General features: G+C 35.8%; 1 protein-coding gene across 1 annotated transcript in view; it reads right to left on the bottom strand.

Annotated features, from left to right (window-relative positions):
* The window catches only part of LOC150078834 (terminal nucleotidyltransferase 4B-like), a 151,030-nt gene that overhangs the window by 49,281 nt on the left and 77,238 nt on the right, over positions 1–24,511 (bottom strand). The window contains exons 4-5 of the mRNA XM_090382415.1: positions 20,718–20,838; positions 12,009–12,104 (exon numbers count right to left, since the gene is read on the bottom strand). Of these exons, the coding sequence (XP_090238541.1) occupies positions 12,009–12,104; positions 20,718–20,838 (217 nt within the window). The remainder of the gene's footprint in view (positions 1–12,008; positions 12,105–20,717; positions 20,839–24,511) is intronic.

Raw genomic sequence — 24,511 nt, 5'->3', positions numbered from 1 at the left:
TGTCTTCAATTGTTTTAAAATCACTAAATCTGGTTTCAAAATCAACTTACTCAATTTCAGAAAAATATTTCTCACTATTAAATTCAAAAATAGGACATTTTTGCAAATGATGTTGCATATTTGCAAAATGATCATATTTTTTTCCCTTTGAGATATGCAGAAATACTAGTAATCAGTGTGTTGAAGTGCCTTTCTAAATTTCCTTTTTTGTGTATTGTCACGGAAGCATTGCAAATCAAACAACATGTTTCTTTTATCATTACAAAAAAGTATTCCAGTTCCCACTCTTGATGAAAATGATATGTTTTGCTCTTTTTCGTAGTATTAATTTTAAATCAAAGGTTATTGAATTAACTTATAAGTACTGTCCAGTTATTAATATTAAGTAAGCTAAATAACAATTTGACATATACACTATGCCCTCCACAATGTAACTGTGTGCCTTTTCACTAGACAAGCCTAGGGCTGCGCAGCGACAAGAGTAGTCACGTAGTTCAATGGATTTGTAATAAGTGTATATAGTGGGGCACATAATAATATTTAGATTTTGACTAATCTGTTTATATATATATATATTTAAAATTCGTCATGATCGACCGAAATTAAAGCCGTGATTGACTGGTAGATTGTGACTAACTTGTTGGCCACCCCTGGTCTAAATAAATTTAAGGCTGAGTTGGACAGGCATTTGGAACAAATGGAGGGGTGAAATGGGAGTTTTTTTTTTGGCTGATGCTGCATAAGCTTGCTTTCTTTCATCGTATGCCTCTACTAATGCTAATGGCTGCATCAGAACTTAATATGGACAAAGAAACAGACAAATTTTAATTGAAATTTCAGACATGAAAAAGAGTGTGCCAAAATGGTTTCCAAAATTTTGAATGAAGATCCAGACTTTCTCAGTACTATAATTACTTGCAATGAAAGTTGGCTGTTCCTGTATGACCCAGAAAGTAACAAAATACAATGCAATGGAAGATAAAACAATCCCCAAGAAAAAAAAAAAAAAAAAAAAAAAAAGTCAAAATCAAAAATGAAAACCATTCTTCTTTTCTGTGATATAAAGAAATTATTATGGCAGTATACACACCACCAAATCAGACTGTAAATCAAACATACAACATTGCAGTTCTAAAAAGGCAATGTAAAAAAAAAAAAAAAAAAAAAAATCAAAGGAAGAGATCTGAATTGTGGAAGGATGGTTGGATGCTCGATCAAGGCAATGCACACAATACTGTTCACTAGTTTCTGACCAAAAACCAAATCCCTGTGTGAACATGCACCCTACTTGCCAGACTTGGCCCATTGACTTTTTTCCCTTCCAAAACTGAAAAGTGTACTTAAGGAAATCCATTCTCAGTCCACTGAAGAACTTCAGAGGGAAAAAAAAAAAAAAAAAACAATTCAAGCTTTAGAAGGGATTACAAAAGATCACTTCCAGAAATGTTTCTGTGCATGGTGAAAGAGTGTGTGCATGCCCAAGGCACTTATTTCAAAGGTTAACTTGTAACATGTGAAATATTTCATTATACAGCAGACTCTCGATTTACCAGGATCAGATTAACTGGAACACTTAAACTCCCAAAAAAAAAAAAATTTCAAGTAATAGAATAGGTATAAATAGATGTTTTGCAAGTCGCAAATAAGCTGCAGCATTATAAATCATGATTGGGAGATTAATGCACCTATTATTCTGCAACAAAAAAAAAAAAAAAAAAGAGAGAGAGAGAGAAAGAGAACAAATGTTTAGTTTGTTTTAGTGTGTTGTTGTGTTAAGTCGCAGTGCAAAGACAAATTTTGTTTTGTTATTTATGTCAGGGATGTCAAATTTTTTTAATAGTAAATATATATATATATACATACATTTTTTTTGTTTAGAAATCATGAAAATGATGGATAAATGCAAAACAGTTGTGCTTTCAATTGAACAAAAACTTGAAATTATTCAAAAGTTGAAAATGGTGCATCCGTTAAATCTTTAATGAACCATTATAATGATGGTGACCAAACCATATGCAACATTGTAAAAAATAAAGGGAAGAATTGTACACACCAGTAATGTGCCCTAAAGTTTTTTCATCTATTGCCATATTTTTTATGTAGGTTGCTGAACATTTTTCGATATTTTTGGATTAACTGGGAAATCGAGTCTACTGTATTTATTTTATTGCAACAGTCTAGTTATTTAGTAGCCACAGCTTGTATACAAAACAAACAAAATAGAATGTGAGAAAAATCGCAAAATGTACCAGTTAATTATAAAAGTTAGTCCAACTCTATTACTAGTGAAATTAAGTCCCATATCCTGAATGAAAACAGATGCTTCTACGCACATTAAAAACAAAGTCCAGAGCATTGAACAGACATTTAAAATTAAGGATATACAAGTCTCATTAGACCAGTTGTAACATATGGTTGTGAAGCTTAGACATTAACGAGTAAAGATGAGCAGTTGTTGAGAGTGTTCGAGCGTAGAATTTTGCGAAAAGTGTTTGGGCCTGTACAAGACATTGATGGATCCTGGAGGATCAGAATGAACTATGAACTTGACAATCTTATTCAGGGTGAAAACATCATCAGATTTGTGAAGAGCCAGAGACTTGCCTGGTTGGGACGTGTAATGAGAATGGAAACCTATCAGTAGGTGGATGATGTAGAAGAGGACTTAAAGACCATGAGAATAAGAAGTTTGACTTCTGGGAGGGCTTACTGGCGGAACATCGTTGAGAAGACTAAGATCCACCCTGGGTTATAATGCAAGAAGAATTATAAAAGTGCTGTACATAACTAAAGAAATCCAAATAATTCCTACAAATGCTAATCCTAAAACTATTAATCAATTTCCTACTTTACTGTATCTAAAGGTGCTGTCTTTTTCATATTAAAAAAAAAAAAAAAATATATATATTTATTCTATTGAAGGTGAAAAAAGTTACAGCCATAAAATATAAACATGACAATAATATTCTCTATTTTTCCAGTACGGGTAAGGGGATAAAATTTTAATTTTTGCAATTATGTATATTTTGTAGCAACTTTTATTAACTGCTTAAAATTATGAAAAGGTGTGAGTCAAAAAATAAACATGAAACTACAGTGGACACTGCTTACTGTGATCACGGATATATTACACTGTTCAACAAATAAATTCTTTGAATTTGTTTCCTTTCTTAAAATAGGCAACCTTTTACTAATTTTAAGTTGAGAAAAAAGAATGACTTCAGAAACTTTTTATTGGCTCTAGTTTTTGAGATACAGTACTTTCGCTATTGTCTAAGATTATAGTAATTTCAGTAGTTGGAGTGAAAAGTAATATTAAAACAATCTTATATTTACATTTTCTTGATACAACATAAATCACAGTTGTTTTTAATTAAAACGTAAAAAAACAAGAACAAAAGAAAACTGCACAGGAACTGAAAGTACTTTCACAAAATGTGGCCTATTCACGGCAGCACCTTCTTTTCGCTTGCCGCTTGTTCCACTTCCAGGGCATCTCTTGTTACTGTCCAACAGTAGTCAACAAGCATAGAAGTGTTCTACCTATCCTGATATCTTCTTTCCATTGCTGAAATATCTTGGTGGAATCGCTCATCGTGCTCGTCAATCACTGCACCACAGTGAAGAAGTCCAGATGAGAGTCGAGAAAGTAGATTTTCAGTGACATGCTGCAGCTTAATTGATGATACTTTTCTAGAAGGTTGTTCACAGTCTCAACATAGTTTCCAGCTCTTCGGTTTCCCATGAAGCCATGCACAACACTTTTAAAGGCTTCCCAAGCTGTGTTTCTCATTACCCTAGAGAACTTGCTCAAAGTTTTCATCCTTTAAAAGTTCACGAATTTGCAGACCAAGAAAGATTCCTTCCTTAACCTTAGCATCGCACAACAGTGGAAATTGTCCTCTCAGGCACTTAAAAGCTTCTCCATCCTGGTTCATCCCCTTAACAAAGTTCTTCATGAGTCCCAGTTTGATATGTAATGGGGCAGAAGAAGTTTGCTTCGATCAACCAGAGTATTGTGCTGGACATTTTTTTCCCCCGGGGCACAGATTTTCCCTTAGAGGCCAGACTTTTCTCTTGTAGTGTGAGGACCTAGCCCGACTGTCCCACTCACACAGGAAACAGCAGTACTTTGTGTATCCCAACTGCATGCCCAGCAGTATTGCAATCACCTTCAGGTCTCCACAGATCTGCCATTGGTGGTCTTTGTACTTCATTGCTTCCAAAATTAATTTAAAATTCTCATATGTCTCCCTTATGTGGACAGCATGGCCTAGAGGAATTGAAGGAAGAGCGTTGCCAGTGTGGAGCAAAACAGCCTTTAAACTTAGCTTAGATGAGTCTATGAATAGCCTCTAGTCCTGTGGGTTGTGCTCCACATTCAAAGCTGTCATCAAAACATTGACATCACAGCAGGCAACAAGGCTGTTTTCACTTTTTATTTATTTATTTTATTTGGTTGCAGAAGATTCACTGTTGGAGTCTTGATCCCAGATGTTGGGGTATTCTACAGTCCACTTCCTTTCCAAATTCTAATCAATGTCTAAATCTTACCGCTTTCTTGTAAATCTCTTTCGGCCAAACGCTTTATCTTTCGATAGATCTAGGTCTCGAATTAGATCACTTAGTTCACCTTGAGCGATTGTGTGACTCAGGTTCTGGCAAAAAAAAAAAAAAAAAAAAAAATCAGGATCCTGTGATGTTGAAGGCCCAGGTTGACCATCATTCCTCACACTGTCCCCATCTTCATCAGACTCCAAACTGTACTCTTCTGGAGGGTGAGGTATAGACAGACTATCCCCATGTGTCACTGGTCAGATAGCTGAAGGAATGTTGGGGTATTCCACAGTCCCCTTCCTTTCCAAATTCTAATCAACATCTAAATCCTAACGCTTTCTTGTAAATCTCTTTTGGCCAAATTGTAGTGCACACTCCACCTTTTTTAGGCCTTGCCACTGAAATCCTTGGAAATTAGGTGGTGGAGCCTGCCAGAGTACTTTAAATAATCTAGTGGGTGCCTGACCTGTACCCTTGTGGCAAAGTGTGGGCAACGGTGGGTCCTAATAGGGTTTCAAAGGCTAAATGGTCAAAGAAACAACAGAACAATGCTACACAACAGATCACTCCCCCACACACTTTTTAAATCTCTGGCCTCCACAGAGTTCTGTGTCACTCACAAAGAATACAACGCGGAGATGGAGGAAACCCCTGTTGCCGTCAGACAACCAACACACTTTACAGTCCACTTCCTTTTTTTTGACATGCCATGCTGAAGAGGAGGCACCATGCAGAAATAACAGTCATTTATATGATTTGAAGGCTCCCTCCAAATCATTGGGATGGCAAAAGGCATTGAACGTCCTTTGTTATGCAACCATCCCGGAGATTTACAGCAATGTGTTGCAGCAAATATGAAGTGCCCAGAGTTTGTCTTCATCCTCTACCTTACAGCCAAAATAATGGTAGTAGGCTGTCTTCACAAGTGGAGTCAATTGCAGTTTTTGAGTGGAAAATGTCGCATCACCACACACATAACAAAAATTGTCAACACATTTACATGGCATTCTGGCCTTTTATGTAAATTTTGTCCATAAACCCGAGGAAGGAAAAAAAAACAAAAAAAAAACTCATCACTTGCAAGGTAAATGATACACAAAAAAAAAAAAAAAAAACTAATCACTCATAACATCACTTCCAAGGTAAATGATACACAGGGGAAGAGAAGAAAAAAGAAAGAAAAAAAAAAAAAAGGCGTATCGGTTTCTGTGTTACCAATCTATCTATTCTCTAGACTCCAAAATTCCATAGTATTCACCAATATTCCCCTAAATCATAAGAAGGGCTATATTGTGGAACCGAGAGCAAAAACTAAGAGTTAAATGTTATATTTGTTTTCTCATGCTGATCTAGGTGGTAGATGACTCTCATCGACCGGTGCAATACCACCACTTTGCTTATTGGAGGCTTGAAGTGGTGAAATCCATGTTTAGTCTCTAGAGCAAAGTTTCCGGCACCCCCCCCCCCCCCCATACTTTACTTTCAACCCATGCACGGTACTAAGTACTATAGGTTTTGATACCTTTCGTGTTTGGGGGTTCCATAAAAAAAAAAAAAAAAAATTAAGAAGAATCGACTATTTTCAAGCCAGAAACATTTTTGGTGTTCACCAGCGTTATCATTCTTGTTACGTTGTCACCTTTATGAGGTGCTGATCAGATGCATACTAATATACAGGAAAAAAAATGTAAATGTCATTAAAAATCAGTGCATTGGTTTATGTTATCATAATATGGTTAGGGAATTACGTTATGTGGTTTCTATCCATTTAAATTATAATATATCTAAATTACCACTCTTATACCAAGTGGAGTTTTAATATATTTTATTAAAGTGTTACCCAAACTAATATACAATGAGTAACGTTTCAGGTATCTTGCCGACACCCATCATCAGACCTTGCCGCTGACCGATACCTCCTGCTAGACGCTCGGGCCCATTTAGGTCTGAGCATCCAGCAAGAGGTATCGGTCAGCAGCAAGGTCTGATGATGGGTATCGGCAAGATACCCGAAACATTACTCACTGTATATTAGTTTAGGTAACACCTAAATAAAATATATTAAAACTCCACGTGGCATAAGAGTGGTACTTTAGATACATTATAATTTAAACAAATTAAAGTTTTAAAGTTCTTTTTATTAAGTTTTCCTTATGCCCACTTCCACTCTTGTTTCTTCAATAATTGTTATCAGTTTAGCTAAGTCCAGAAGTGATAACAATAAGCAGTGTTCATTAGTTACTTTGACTTTATAATTAATACAACCATTCAACATGTGAAAATTCAAATTCATACATGCACAACATATGTCTGCCTTGTCAGGTTGCTGACAAACCATCAAAAATGCTAACCGAATAAAAATCGATTTTGTGTAATAAATAAAATATAAAACGAGCATAATCTCACTTACTGAATAAAAAGATTCTTTTTCATCAACTGAAATGCTCTTCACAAAAACAATTACAATGCAGCAAAAGAGCAAACCTCTCCACAGTTCTCATGTGTTTACAGGTAATTATTCTGGAAAAGACTTGTTTTATTTAAAAAGTAGTTAAGAAAGTTTATAAAATGGATTAAACTAATAATACTGAATTACGTCTAGGAAACGGGTGAACTAGAATGGTAATCACTTGAAAAAGACGGAGGACGCAGTTTTGTGTTCATTCTTTCATTTTCCCAAGTATAGTTCTAGTAGTCATGAACAAATTGAGTACTGAGAAATTTAAGAACTTTATAATTCTTTTCAGAACTGATACAACTTACCAATATACCACATCACAGTATGTTCATGCCTAACAATCCCCTACAAACCCTTATCTGTTGGCCCTTTTCAAATTTACAAAAACATCTGTTTATCACTGAATATAGATAAATAAAATTCTTTATTTACTTAATTTAATTACGATTAAAGATTTGACCAATCAATGGCCAATTACAGGTGGTTTCAACAATGAAAAATAGAGTAATTCAATGTTCAGAAATATAGTAAAAGATGGGAAATAAATCAGAAATAAGTAGGAGTGAAAAAATTTTTCTAACATTTTAAAACAATTAATTTATTAATACATACATATTAAGAAAATGACTACTTACATGATGCGCACAATATATTAGTACATATTTAAGAATTGTATCATAAAATATATCTCAAGGATTTCCTCTTAGACATTGTAAGGTTACTTGCACAGCAGTTAAAACAAAACTGATTTAGGGACTACTTATATGTAGCATGAGGTTGTCCATGGTCCTTGAGGTTGTCACAGACATTCTCTCAGATATGCCAGACAAGTTGCACTTGTCTGATGGAACTGATATTCGGGTGACACTCAAGTCAAGTGGACCCAATTTCGGCAAAGTCCGGACGGTCTGTGACAGCCAAATCCTCTGCTTGCACCTTCACGATGGTGGGACTGTTAGTAATCTTGGGTACAACCTCCATGCACAAATACATGGTGGGTGACCACCCAGGTGTGAACCAACGTAAGCAGGGGTCAAGGTGTGGCATCCACACCACATGGAGTAACGCCGCCCCTCTATGTTACCAGGCAGTACTAGGTGGTAGATGACTCTCATCAACCGGTGCAATACCACCACTTTGCTTATTGGAGGCTTGAAGTGGTGGAACCCATGTTTAGTCTCTAGAGCTAAGTTCCGGTCAACCCTTCCCCATCTCTTCCATCATGCAGTATGATTGATGACTTTTGAGATTATGATGAACATCGTGACGAGATCCAATATTCCTTACATTTTGAGGGTACAGCTCTAAAACGGTGTTCGCAGGCCGGCCGCTAGTTAATACACCGGACTGAACCTATTGGTAACTCTCTAGTGAAAGTGTGGATGACTCATTTCCGCAAAACAACTGATGAATTTCCAGGACAAAGGAAAATCACTCTCTCCTAATTCTCTAATAGGGCGCTTACAGTAGAAGACAGGTTGACCAGAGCCAATGTCTGTGTCCTGAATATGCCTTAATCTTTGCCAATGGCTGTGGACACATAGTAGTTGACCAGCATGACTTCTCGGTATAGTAGAGGCAGTCGTATAGGTTTTACAGGTACCACTAAATTGTGGAATGTTTTAGCTCTTAATTAGTGCTTTCGACAGCTCATTATATGGAAATTCTTTGTTATACAGAAACTATTTTAAATGTAACGACCAGGGGGAGATCATGTACCCGCATTAAAATAACATGCCTTTCAACAGCTTATTAAAAACAAATTACGTAATGCACTCAGTGCATTATATTCGATACTTTAATACATGTGAAAGAAAAGGAGAAAAATGATGTCACCCACTATACTGAGACAAGTCATGTGCAGGAAAAAGAAGTATACATGTGCTGAATTCAAAGATAAAGAGTTTAGAGTCCTACGAACAATATGGATGAAAAGTCTAATATACAATGGAAAAGAATAGCAAAAGAAACCTTAAATATACACACAAACACATAAAAATAAAAAAATCCAATAAACTAAAAAGTCAACGAAAAAAAAAAAAAAAAACCCGATTTGTTCTCAAATCAGTACTTTTTTTTTTTTTTTTTTTTTATTTGCAAGCTACCAGAAAGGTCAATTCAGTGGGCAAGTGAAAAATATGCGTATTAAGATTCTCAGTATCATAAAAATGGAAAAGAACAAAAGGCAAAATTATATTGCTCAAATTATCATGCATACACAAAAGTAGTTGTTTTTTAATCAATTACTAAATATATAAAAAATGAATTACAGCAGACCCTAATAAAACTGACATTCAAATCTCTTAAGATTTACTGTATTTTCTGAATCATAGGATGAACTCCCCCCCCCCCAGAAAATGTTGTCAAATCTCTGACATTTTATGGTCTGAAGGTATATTAGGTGCATACAGTGATGTCTGGCTTTAGCCATAGCTAGAGAGAAAGTATGGTCAAAAGGCCCAGGAGGCCTTTAAAAAAAAAAAAAAAAAAAAACTTTTATTGTGTTCATTTCAGATCACTGTAGCTGGGGCAACAAAAAGGATAATTGCTGAATTTGTATTTGCAGTGGCAAGTAATGAAAGAAGCTTATACAGCGTTAGAGAAAAAAAAAAAAAAACACCCATTCATCTCCTCCAATAGTTTGCCAAGTTCTTCCTTAAATTTACTGAAACTATCCACCTGTTGTTACTAAAACTAACAACAGCAGATAAAAGCTTGTTTCAGCAATCAACCACCCATATGCTGAATGTACACTTCCACGCATCTATTCTGCAACTATTCTTCTTCAGTTTGAATTTATGGCCCCTTGTGTGCATAGTCTGAGCAAGAGGAAGGATCCCATCTGCACTGAGTTTGCTCAAGCTTACTCAGTGCAGATGGAATTCATCTCCATTCAAAGCTTTAAACACCTCAATCAGATAAACCAACAAGTGTCTAGTCCCCAGATGCTGCAATTTGCAGAATGGAAGCTTTTCTTATTATGAGCCCCGCCATTCCCTCTCACCAATCTCATTGCCTTTCTCTGTACCCATTACAGCAGCAGCGCTACATTCTTCCTGAAATTAGGCCTCCAGACCTGTATGCAGCACTCAAGATGTGGCCCAACCATTGCCTTATACAATGGGATAATCACCTCTTTATCCCTGCTGGCAAAATCTTTGACAAAACCATATGAGCTGTCCTGGCAGCCTGTCTGTACTGCTCAGGGAACTTCATATCTGACTGCACAATTACTCCCAGGTCCTTTTCATTCTCCACTACCCTGAATGCAGTACGACACAGTGGATAAATTACTCTGGTGTTATTGCTACCTATATTCACTACCTTGCATTTATCAATGTTAAACTTGCTGGCCCATTATTTCTCTGTATAGATTTTTGGCATACTCATCACAGTCATTAGGGTTATAACACACTCCTACTCTCAAATTTTGTTTTCCCAGTGCTTATATCACACCAAACTGATTCAACATTACACTCATCACCCACATCAACTGGATGCGCCGCCTTAAATTTAATATGCTTCTGAACTAAGAGTATAACTCCTTCGCCTTTCCTGCTCTGTCTGTCCTTCCTATATACATTGTACTCCCCATATTCAAATTCAGCGCCACTTATGCCTGAGTAACACCATGTTTCCACTATTCTTACAATGTTCGCATTTGATGCCTTAATCAGTACTTCGAATTCATAAAATTTATTTACAATACTCCTATCATTAGTGTACATTGAAGTAAACATGCACATGTTCTTACTCTTAAGTACCTTAATACAACTCATGTATTTATTTGTTCCTTGATGATCCACAGCAGGACCTGAAGTCACAGACGTCTACCTTGCTTTCAAGGCTGCTGCATATACCAATATTAGGCAGTGCAAGAATCACTTTCATCTCTGTCTGTGGCTCCAGTTAACCTATTTGTCTGTGTATCCTTTCCAAGCTAGCTAGTAGTTGATAGAAATTGAAATTTTCAGTTTATTTTTGATATGGAGGACATTAAACATACTATTTTTCAGGTGATTTAGTTTTCAGCTTTCTTTTCAGATGATATTTCAAAGAAGTGTAATAGTATGTTCCTTTCTTATCTTGTAATTTTTGTTTTTATTCCATTTCCACAACAAATATTCCTTACTTATTCTCAGATTACACTTTTCTTTAGATTATGGCTGCTCTAGCACCTCATGTGCAATGGTTTGGTTACACATTATGAAGTGATTTACATATTCCATCATTATTATCCTCTTAGGCATAGCTTTGCCATTTACTGATGTTTCAATCAATCTTTTACACATTCATTCAACATATTAGTATTAAGACAACATTTTTGCTTCCTAAGCATACTTTCTGTTTAAATACACTTCATCCAATATGTTCCCCCCCCCCCCCTGAATGCCACAGTTAGTGTTATTTGATTTATTTCTGAGAGTCCCCCACCCTTATTAATCCTTTAAGCAGTATGTATGAATATAAAAATTTTGCAAGTAATTTCAATGTATCTGTTAATATACAAACTTTTGATATTTTTCAATATATGCTGCCATCATTTATCCATGTTCCAACTAATAGTAAATAGAAGTTTAATAGTTGGCAACATCAAAATAGCAATTGTTAGCCTTAGTTATCTGATTTGGGTCCTTAACTGAAAAAATTAAATCAATGGGAATTCAGATCCAGAAGTTCACAAAAAAAAAAAAAAGCAATAATAAACACTACTTAAATTGAACTTTTAATAATTTTATAATAAGTAACACAGACTGAAAATATTGGAAAACCAGTTGGCAGGCATACGAATGGATCAATCACTGAATATACTAGGTGCCACAGTTAAATTTTAAGCACCATGGGCCCCAGAATTTTTCTTTGCTTATTTGGATACAGAAATAACCAATCTCATTTACTTTTTGATGAAAAATTTCTCTAAAAGAAAATATTGTAATGTAGCATATAAATTTGATCAATACAAAATTAAACAAAAGAATTTCAATTTACTTACTTTTATTAGTTTTGCACTCTTTACTCCATTATTCATATTGAAACTAATATCAACTTTAATTTCAGTTTTGGCATCTGTTAATTTTACAATTGGGACCTGAAAGCAATTTGAAAATGAACTCACATATATTTATAATCCATCAGAATGGAGAAATACATTTTCAGCAAGATGAAAAGGACAAACACACACAACTGAACTGTTTCACTACATCCCACACAAAACAAAAGCAATTCTACATTAACTTGGATTAATATGCATCTGAAATTAAATCAAGTTCTATCAACACATACAAACAATATAAGTATAATCTCTGATTAAAAACAGAGTTGATGTTCTCATATCTGAAATGAGAATGTATAGCTCTCCAACACCCACCCACCTCCTCCCCCAATTTAAATACAGGGAAGTAATGAAGGCTCGATATGGTTTTCACACTTACAAGGCCTGTCAGAAAAGTAATGAGATTAAATCAATAATTTTTTTTATTTTATTTTGAATTTTATGCAGAATAACAATGGTCACACTCGAAATAACTTTCCTCTGCAGTTACACAACAACTCCAGTCGTTAAAGCAAGACAGATGGTTTTTTTTTTTTTTTTTTTTTGTAGTCGTTGGCGCATCAGCTTCTGTGGCCATAATGCACCCCCCAAGGTTTTTGCAGTACTTTGATCCAAGCCCGAGGCGGGATTCGAACCCGCGACCTTTGAGTTGCCAGGTAGGCACTTTACCCACCTGGCTAGCCCGGTGGTCTTAATCTGTTAACTCCTTTACAGTGTTGGTTACAGGCTTTTGAATTGTCTCTTAACTCATATAATGATTTCCTTTTAGTTTCTTTTTCAGTTTTAGGCACCAAAAGTAATCACGTGGCATACTCTTCTGTACCAATAATTCTGTAATGGAGAAGGCAAAAATGGTGTGTTGTCATGGTGGAGGATCCAATTTTGATTGGCCCCTAGTTGCACATGAAGGATTTTTTTCTGCAACTGTTTGACAATTTCTCTAGTAATTTTGGCTCATTGTTTGTCGCCGTGGTAGAAACTCTTTGTGAATGATGCCTCGATTATACACACACAGTTTTGATTTGGTCATTCGAGATTTTTCGGATGTGGAGATGTTTTCGTGTACCATTCCTCCCTTTGGCACTTGGTTTCTGGATTGTACTGGAAAAACCAGCTTTCGTCACCAGTAACAACTTGTTTCAACATGCCTAGATTAATTTCTAACCTTTCTAGCAAATCAAGATGCAGTTTTGTTTTTGTCCATAACTCAAAACTTGTGGAACCATTTTCCCATGGCCAAATCTTCACTTAAAATTTTGTGAACAGTCTTAATTTAAATTCAGTTTGGTTATTATCCTGATTGTTAATCTTTGATCTTGATGAATTAAGACTCACTCTTTGGACATTGTCAGTTTGAGTAGCTGCTGGCTGTCCAGAATGTGTGTGACCCCCCCCCCCTTTCTAATAAGTTACTTAAGAGTAAGAGTTGTTTTTCAGTTCTAATATGAATCGTACAACTGCCTAAGACAAACAGTAGTGCAGAGTATGGTGATGCCGACAGCATCTACCAAATCAGAATGTTAACAGGGATGAATTCCTTGTTTAGAAATATAATTGCTGAATGTTGTTATTTTATAATTATTTGTCTGATGAGATGTCAGATTACTGTTTCCTAAATGGGGCAACCTACCTTGTGGTGGGGGTGGAGACTCCTTCCTCACTGTGAGGCTGAATGGTTGTTTCATCTATTTTGTTATTTAGTCAGAAGTTGACTTTGATGTTGTTACAGTTGATTAAACTAGCCAGATAAAGTTCAGGAACTGTTACAGCATAGAAAAAGTAGCATATAGGTGGAAGCCCGGATGGCTACTTGATCAAGGGTTTGACAAATGTCCCACACGTATCTCATCTTCCACCATTTCACATCCATTTGAAAACAGATGCCATCAGAACACTTAAGATTGTGACTTGGCATCCTCCCAACATGCCATTTTCAGTTTTTTTTGTACACATCAGTTGCATTTTCTTTCAGTTTCACACAGACTTGATCAATCACATATTGTTGTTCAATTTCAATGTTCCATAATTGTAACACACACGGACATTCTTCTTCTTGGATTTCTCCATTGTACCAACAGTTAACCTCGACTTAACTTTTCTTTTTTTTTAAAATCTAATTTTGTTCCTCCACTCTTTTCTGTTCCCCCAGTTTCCATTCTTCAATTAATTTCCTTTTTACCATAGCTGCCCTCACTCCCTTCATCCATGTGCTTCCAAGTCTTCCTCTCCTTTTCCATCTAGGGGGTGTTCATTCCATTTCTTTTTTAGGTAATCTCTTTTCCCCCATTCTCATGTTGTTGTTGTTATTTGGTTTTTAGGAGCATTAGCAACTAAGGCCATATTGCTCCGGGTGGTGGTGCTGGGCTCGAACCCCTGTCCAATCAAGAAGAGTGTGCTATGCACTGCTACTCCTTCCCACCTGGCTACGGAGGCCCCCCCCACCCCCACATTCCCATAACACGTACATACCATTCTAATCTTTTTTGTTCTAATTTGTCGATGTTCATTTGATTATCCACTGCTTTTTTTATGTCTTCATTACTAACTCTTTCTAGTTTAGATCTTCGGGTGGATCTCCAAAAATCCATCTCGACAGCTAGCAATTTCTTCCTTTGCCTTTCCTTTATAGTCCAAATCTCAGATCCATATAGTAAGATACTCTGAAAAATTGCATTATATAATAACTGTTTGGTTTTTGGGAGAATGTTATTGCTCCATAATATTGGATTCAACATTCTTCCCTCATTAATTCTCCATGTAATCTCATCTTCAGATGAGCCATCCATCTGCACAATAGCTCCTAGATATTCAAACTGCTTCACATTCTTTATTTCTACTCCATTTACAATCAAAATGTCCCCTGTTGAATTCATATATTCCATCTTATTAAAATTTATTGTCAAACCCCACTCTATAATGTTCCAATAGCTTTTTGCACATAGTCAGCATCCTCTGCAATCAGTACCTGGCCATCTGCAAACAAAAGGTTTGAAAGGTAGATGTTTTGAGCCACACATAATCCCATTGTTCTGCATCTTTGGGACCAAGCCTCCAGAGTCACTTCCAGGTACAACTTAAATAACGTGGGGGATAAACAGCACCCCTGTAGGAAACCTTTTAATGTTTTGAATTTTCTTGATATTTCTGACCTAATTTTAATACAGCAAGTGTTATTTTTGTATATTTTTCTAATTATGTTGATCAGTGGATGTCGTATTGATATTTTTTTCCATGGCACCTCAACATCTTTCTTGGGACACTTTCATAAGTTTTTTCCAAATCAATCAACACTAATCCTATATCCTGTCCAGTAGCTTGGCATTTTTCCAGAATCTACTTGACCGTGAATATATGGTCAGTACAGGCAGTCCAGCTGTAAATCCACACTGCTCCTCCGAAATCCTTACTTCTTTCTCTAGTTTAGTTTTCCGTATCCCACTAAAAAGCTTTGCAATTGGGTTTAAAACACAGATTCCTCTGTAGTTTGGGCAATTTCATCTATCCCCTTTCTTAAACATAGAAGTGATGTATCCCAGTGTCATCTCTGTTGGTATTTTTTCTCCTATATATATTTTGTTAAATAGCCTCATGAGCAGTGAGATGATTTTTCCTCCTCTGTATTTTACCAGCTCCATGTTCATTCATCCAGGTCCCTTTCCATTTTTTACTTCTATTTCCACTTCTTCAAAGCTAATCCTTACTTTTTTTCCTGTCCAGGAAGTTTCAACTTCATTATCTCTAAATTCCTCCATTTTCATTCAGTAGTTCTCCATAATATCTATACCATTCTTCTAATTTTATTACACCCAGATTAACCTTTTGTTCGTGTGATTGACGCAAGCTTTTCAGCACCTTCCATGCTGCAGCAGATCTCTCACATCCTATCTTGCTGTTTACTTTCACGCAGGTTCTATCCCATGCCTTATTCTTTGCTTTGTCAATTTTAGTCCTTACTTCTTTATTTTTCTCCCTATAGATGCTCCTATTGTTATCACTTTTAGACTAAGCCATCTGAGGTATGCATTCTTTTTTCCTTTATCAATTCTTTTAACTCTGAATTCATCCAGGTACTTGGTGTCTTTTTATCCATTCTGCCCAATACTTCTCCTTCGATTTTCATTACTGTTGTTTTTAAGTGCTGATAAATGACATTTGTGGTTCAGTCTTCTTCTGTAGAGATCCATAATACTCTCCCCCTATAGGGATTCAATATTAAACCTATTATCAACAATTTGTACATCAGACATACCTCTAACGAGTTGAAAGACACAATGAGGTTAGGGGAAGGACCATACTACATGCTGTTGCACATCACTTGTTTCAAGTGTTGCCACTACACCTTGTTACAAAATTAATCTCACTGTTTCTGACAGACCTCGTATGTAATCTGTAATGGACTTTTTTTTTTTTTGAAGAAAAAAAATCAATTTAATATAAAAAGTGCCATCTGCATCAATATTTATAAAGCACAAAACTGTTTCTGCCACATCGTGGTGTTTGGAATTGTAACTTTCATTTTGAGATGTTTCCACAAGACATAGCACTACTAGTTCACCTATATTATGAAAACAATTAATAATGTCCAATCTGCTCTGCATGACACAAAGAAGATAATCACCAGAGAAGGAATATTCTCAATTCTTGACCTCCATAAGGAAATCATTGAATAATTTTCTCCAAAGTCAAAGCAATGGCTCTGACTCAAAGAAAAATCCTGGGTGCACTACTCGTCAAGAATATCATGCAGTAGTTTCTTATTGCAAACTGAACTATAGGGCACTATTAACAATTATTCGCTCCAAACACCTTGGGAGGAGTTGCACACTAGCAGTTTTTTGGGTGCCGGAGAGATACCTGTATATAAAAAAACCCTCTTCAATTTAATTTTTAATCAACTGCAATTCACAGTCATTACCTTCAAATAATTGACTCTTGACCAGTTCTATAATTAATGAAAAAATGGTTGAACTGAAAATTCTGCAAAGCATTTCCAATTTATGAAAAGGTGTAATGCTAAAAGCGACTTAATTTTTTTTTTTTTTTTTTGCCTCAAAAGATTTTTATACATTGTCCTGTCTGTCAATGTTATGGAAAAAGGAGTGCCCACTCCAGCAATCCTAATTAATTGAACTATTGTTTAAAAACGTTTCTTTAAGAACTTGTTTCCTGACATGGAGCTTCAGCTGCACATTGCACAGTAGCAATTCTGTTTTCAGTTTAGTTTTGGGTTCCAGACAGTTCTGCTTTACATACTGTTTATGTGCATTTTTTGTATGTGTGATTAACTTTAGTCTGCCATGTAGGTAGTTTCAACTTCTCTTTTTAAAAATGACCTCAAAAAAATTAAGTGAGTCGGCTTGTGCTAATACAACAAAGGTGAAACCTATCAGAAAACACTGTCGTTGGAAACTAAACTGGACAAACAAAAAAGACTGGATTCAGGAGAGCACAAGATTTAAACTGTATTTAGTGGTTTTGAGTAACTTGAAATTAGCAATATAGCAAGTTGTTATTGCAAATCATGTAAATCAGTATACATATAAGGTCCTGTAATTTTATTGTAAGTTTTCTTCCATTTTTGAACATGTACTGTATTTGTTTTATTGTATAATTTATAAAATAATATATTCTTGCTTATACTCCAGCACAAATACCAGGTCAGAGAAGTTTACAATAAATCATGAACAAAAATTGTTAATCATATTTAGGAGTCATTCAGGCTTGAACTATGGTCCACTCAAAGAGCATGTATTACTGCACTAATGCCTGTGAGCCCTTGTCCATGTCTTGTATTTAAAGTTTATATTTAAGGGTTTAAACACTTCACCATTTAATAATATTATATAAGGAAATGTATATATATATATATATATATATATATATATATATATAGAATCAAATTACTAAAGCGTAGAACTGTGATATTATAAGATTATATTAACCAATCAGATTAATGCCATCTGAGATAGAACATTACATCCTTCGTTAAATATATGCAGAAATGAAATAATGTTAAATTGTAAAAATGTAGAAGCCGTCCTGTAGTTTAAAATACCCGAAGCAATCCAAGAACAAAACTGGACCCTTGCAACAATGGTTAAACATAAATATTAAATTCAATAAAAACTATACATAATTAGCCAACCATGGGAAAAGATACTTTGCAAGGGACTTTGTCGAGGGCTAAACCCCTACAAAATACATAACCCATGGCTGGCAGAGCTATCAGTTTCTGTTGTCATCTGCCTGTAAAACTAGGACCGAAAGATGTCAAAATGGACACAATAAGTTAGGTAATAAATAATAAATTATAAATTAAGTAGCTTATTAATAATAATAAAATAAAATAATTTCTTTCTTGTCTATGCTTCAACTGGGTAAGGTAACGTATATTTAACGCCATTTTACCTTAGTGTTTTCACCATGGGTATATCTAACTCCCCATGACCATAACATTTTCACTATGAATATTGCCTATTTGGTGTGTAGGAATTTATATTAGGAATTAGCCATTCCGGTATTTCACTTTTCGATATATTTCTGTTATATATTACCATTTTTTTTATCGGCTCTTCTTTGCTGATATTATCTTACTATACCAGGATCCCTTTCTTATAGGGTTGGGAAGTTAAGCTCCCGGTTCCATCCTATGTACAATAGTATAAACGCTTTTCCTTCACATTTTACTATCTTATTCTTATTTTTCATACCTCATGAACTATTAGAGCAATTCGAGGGGGATTGAGGTACTATTACTTTAACTAGCCTTCTTTCCGTTCTCTTTTTGTTAGCTAATTTAGCTTATTATGTTTAGTAGATTTGCTTATTTACTATTTTGTTTCAGCTATCGGTCAGGCTAAATGTCATCCAGCCTGTCTTCTGCAAAATTACTATTAATAAGCTACTTAATTTATAATTTATTATTTATTACCTAACTTATTGTGTCCATTTCTACATCTTTCGGTCCTAGTTTTACAGGCAGATGACAACAGAAACTGATGGCTCTGCCAGCCATGGGTTATGTATTTTGTAGGGGTTTAGCCCTCGACAAAGTCCCTTGCAAAGTATCTTTTCCCATGGTTGGCTAATTATGTATAGTTTTTATTGAATTTAATATTTATGTTTAACCATTGTTGCCTAGGGTCCGGTTTTGTTCTTGGATTGCTTCGGGTATTTTAAACTACAGGATGGCTTCTACATTTCTACAATTTAACATTATTTCATTCCTGCATATATATAGTGGGATTTAACAAATTAAAAACATTTTGGATCACTGATGGTGAGATTTAATTATTTTTTTATACCAGTTTAAAAAAAACTATTACAGATTATGCATGAGTGAAAACCATATTTTTTTATGGGACTTCATTTTTGAAAATAGTTACTAATTTTAAAAATGATCAAAGACTATAACACGTATTAAAATACCACAGTGAACTTTAATATATGCTCAATATTTGCCTCAATTTCAGTTTGCGCCACTGATTATTTTTTAGTTGAAACTAAACAAGCTGTACAACCACTTTTGCAAAATTTTTCAATAAGGTTTTAATTGCTGCTTCATTTTCTCTTGCTCTATGAGACCGGAAGAAAGATAGTCAGGAATATATATATATTTTTTTGAAAAACATGACTGCTGTTTCAAAAAATGCATGTTCTTGTTTTCCAAACAGTGAACAGCAAATAAAGGATAAAAATTTTAAGCACTCCATTTAAACTATTCTTGGCTTTTTTCCAAAAAATAATGAGTGTTGCATGCAATGGTCCAGCACATTTGCTGACAAAACCTGTACATGTACCTGATAGTCAACAGAAAAACTGAATTTAAATGTTACTTAAGTATGATATTCATTATTGATTTGCATCAATTTTTAAATGGAGAAGTACAGCCATAAAAAATTTCCTTACAATTCTATGTTTGCACACCAAGTGTGGAACATCATCATCATCATCATCAGCCATTTTCAATCCACTGCAGGATGAAGGCCTCTCCAGCAACTTTCCAGTTCCTTTGTTTTGAGCACTGGCCATCCATTTACTACCCAAAAACTCATGAATTTCATCTATCCATCTCCGCCTTTGTCTTCCAGGTTTTCTTCTAGCTCCTCTTGGGTACCATTCTGTTATTTTCTTAGTCCAGCTGTCATCATGTCTTCGGGCTATGTGTCCTGCCCAAGACCATTTTAGTTCTTTAGCTTTGATAAGAATGTCCTTTACTTGAGTTTGCTTCCTAATCCATGTGTTTCTCTTCTTATCTAACAGTCTGATTCCCAATATAATTCGTTCCATTCTTCGCTGTGTAGTTCTCAGCTTCTCTTCCATTCTTTTGGTGAGTGCCCAAGTTTCAATTCCATATGTCACTTCCAGTGTGGCACATACTTGTTCCTAAGTTGAATTTTTGTTTCAACAAATATTTGATTTCCTTCATAATGCTGAGTTTTCTGAAAATTATTGTTTTGGAAATTAAAACTACTATTACAAAGATATTATTTGAAAATCAGGGTAATAAAATTATAAAGCATCTAATTTCAACTATTTTCCCATTTAGATTATTTGGGGTCGTGGAATCAATTTTTTCTAGTTAATGTATTTTTAGTTATAAAAAGTTCAACTGTATATTTCTGATAAAATTAAATAACTTTTACTTACGGAAGCTTTATCTAGCACCTTGATAGAGTGTGGTTCAGCAATATTATGCTCTAGAAGTGCCTTCTCAAGTGTTCTCAGAGGGAGGTTTTCCCATGTGTCAAGTACAACTAGATCTATATCACTATAAAATTCAAAGGGAGATTGTTAATAATTTTAAACTATAGCATCTTAAAGTATTAATTATAATGCCATTTTAGTTAGTTTTAAGATTAATACTGACATGAATTATACCGTTTTCAAAACCTGCATTCTAGTCTTTTTTTTTAATTTTATCATTCAAACTTCAGAGTACTGAAGTTTGAATGATAAAATTATAATCCAAAACTGCAGTCAGATAAATATTTCTAAAATATAAAGTGCAGTGGATTGCATTCCATAAGTATACTGAAGAGTGAGAATCATCAACTTTACAGGTAAAAATAGGGTTCGGATTCAACAGTAAGTATACAGCTGCTTCAAATAACAAGACAATTGTGAACTTAGTGTATAAGAGTCTACCCACTTCTCTCGCACAACATATCTTAAAATGATATCTTTCAGTGGACAAAATAATGGTTCATATGGACAAAAGTTTGAAGAAAACACAGATCATGTAAAATCATAAGAATATGTAAAATTATTTAGTGATTGGGAAATTCCATCTTCACATGGCATATACACAACACTTACCTATATATATTATTTGACTGACTATTCTACATCTTATGAAACAACGATAATGATTCTAAACGTAATTAAAATGGGAGAGTAAATCAAATGCAGAGAGCACTGTTGCATTTAGTCATGTGACATACACAAGGTGGCATACATTTAAATTGAAAGAAAATAACTGTACAATAGACATGTCTAAACATTTTCATTCAGGAGCCAAAGAATGACCGACTACGCAAAACAATTCCACTTATTCATGGAGTTGGACTCTTTGTCCAGAATAAAGAACTCTTGTCAAAGAGTTCTTTCTGTGTGCTAGGTGCAGAAAGCATCAAGAAATTAGGCACTAACTAGGCATTCTGATGGGCATCTATGAGAATTTGAAGAGTAGGGTGATGCCCTCGAAGAAATTAAAATGGGGGACCCATCAAACTCTCAGCTGCCCAACTCAACACGAGAGCTCGCTCTTGTGCACAAGGCAACCTTCAGGGCAGAACGCACTGGTCCAACAGGAGCTAGATATTGTCAGTGACTCTATTGTCAGGGAGAAGGGAAATACATGTGCAAAAAGGATAGGTGGAATAGGACCAGTGTTTGTAGAGAGGAGCAGGCATTCTGTGTGTTATCAGACACTCAGTTTAAAACACTGATGGATCCAATATCTTTCAATTTCAGAAGATTTAGAAGAAGTCCGGTTGGCCTCCCTCCCTAAAATCCACTCATGCACACCTAATCGATGGTAAGCCCTGTTACATCACTTAGGTGACAACAAACGTGTAGAGTGGTTCTCTTCAACACGCCTGGTTAACTTTGAGGAGGAAAAGACCAAATCCTCCAGCACATGACAGCACGATGAAACAAATGGCCCTCAGTCCCCAGCAGCTTTCACTCCCCTCTTATGGCAGCGAGAGGATCAGAGTGGAAGCAGAGGGTGCCAAGAATCTCTTGGTACAACAAGGCTGCCATGCACGGAAACTGAACTTCGCCTGTAACAAAATAAGATTGCTCATCGGTGAAGACATGATATTAGAGGCTGGAAAAGGAATTAGAAAATGTCAATTGGAATATCACCAGTTTGGCCAAAACAACAAGAAATGAATCACTTATAAGTTTATAAATTGGAAATCTGCAGTACACCAATGGAAAAGTGAAAGGAGCAAAGGTGGAGTTCGCTTTCTGGTCCAAGATATAAAAAACAACACTTTGGCATTCAAAAGTACATTACCAAGAGTGTCAAGACTACTACTCAGGATTTCTAAGAGGTACAAGCTAAAGGTTATAATGATTTATGCACCAACATAGAGCCAGCATGATGAAGAGGTTCAAGAAATGTACACCAAAATAGTCTTCTAGATGAGCAGAAAACCTATTACACTATCATTATGGGGGACTTCAATGCTAAGGATGGAAAGAGATAAAACAGTGCAGAAAGGAGAACTAAAGGAAATTTTGGAATTGGTGAAAGAAACCCATAGGTAAAAAGAAATCCAAAGAACAAAATATTAGTCAAGAAACGTTTGTCACGATGAACCGAAAACGACATGTGAAGAACAAGATAAACACTGACAAGGACAAAATTGAGTATACTGAGTTATGCAAAGCCATTAGCATTAGTAGAGGCATATGATGCAAGAAAGCAAGCTTATTCAGCATCAGCCAAAAAAAAAACAAAAAAAAAAAAAAAACACACACACCACTCCCATTTCACCCCTCCGTTCGTTCGAAATACCTGTCCAGTTCAGCCTTAAATTTGTTTAGGCTATCAACTTCAACAACAAGTGATGGAAGTCGGTTCCACCAACCAACCACCTGCTGGCCAAAGGCAAATTTCCGCACATCTATCCGACATCCGTCCTTCCTCAATTTGAATTTATGCCCTCTGAGGTGATTATTCTGAGCAAGATGAAGAATCCCATTGGCATTGAGCATGCTCAAACCATTCAAAACCTTATACACCTCTATCAGATCACCTCGCCGGTGCCTAGTCTCCAGACTGTAATTGCAAAACTTAAGCCTTTCTTCGTAAGAGCAACCCTTTATTCCATTCACTAATCTTGTTGCCCTTCTCTGTACCCGTTCCAGCAGCTCTACATCCTTCTTGAAATGAGGCCTCCAGACCTGCATACAGTACTCAAGATGTGGCCTAACCATTGCCTTATACAAGGGAATAATCACCTCCTTATCCCTGCTAGAAAAATTCCTGTATATCATTGACAAGACACCATGAGCTACTCTTGCAGCTCGTCTGCACTGCTCAGAGAACTTCATATCTGCCTGCACAATTACCCCCAGGTCCTTTTCATTCTCCACCACTGTCAGTGTAGTACCGCAGAGTTGATACGTTGCTCTGTGGTTACTGTTTCCCATATGTAGTACTTTACATTTGTCAATGTTAAACTTCATTTGCCACCTCTCAGCCCATCTGTTCAACCTTTCCAGATCCTGTTGCAGCAGCATAGCATCAGTAGTGTCCTTAACAACCCTGCCAACCTTTGTATTATCTGCAAACTTGGACATTAAACTTGATATACCATCATCAATATCATTCATAAACACCGAAAACAACAACGGACCCAACATTGAACCCTGAGGAACTCCACTAATAACATTAGTCCACGTTGAGCAGTGTCCATTGATTACCACTCTCTGTCTTCTGCCACTCAACCATCCCCTTATCCATAGCAGCAATTTGCCTCCAATGCCACACTGCTCCAATTTGTGCAGCAGTCTTCCATGTGCAACAGTATCAAAAGCCTTTCTAAGATCCAAATATATAATATCAAAGTTATTCTCTGCATCCAGTTCTTTTGTGACTACATCATAGTATCCAATCAAATTGGTCAGGCAAGACCTGCCCTTAACAAAACCATGCTGTGTCTGAGCTATAACTGAATTCTTGTCTAGATGATCCTGCAGTGCTTCTTTAACCAGTGCCTCCATTAATTTACCTGGAACAGAAGTTAAACTAACAGGTCTATAATTACTTGTGTCAGCCTTTGATCCTCCTTTGTGAATTGGGGTTACATTTGCACATCTCCAGTCTATGGGTACCTCCCCTGAGTCCAAAGAAGCTCTCATAATTATGGCTAGGGGTTTGCTTACTTCCTTTGCTGCCTCCTTTAATATAACTGGATAGATCCCAT

Source organism: Mastigoproctus giganteus, chromosome 10 (assembly GCF_048544385.1).
Source record: "Mastigoproctus giganteus isolate SK-2022 chromosome 10, ASM4854438v1, whole genome shotgun sequence".
NCBI lineage: Eukaryota > Metazoa > Arthropoda > Arachnida > Uropygi > Thelyphonidae > Mastigoproctus > Mastigoproctus giganteus.
The sequence above is the reverse complement of the archived record's forward strand: the minus strand, read 5'-3'. Positions and strand labels throughout refer to the sequence as shown.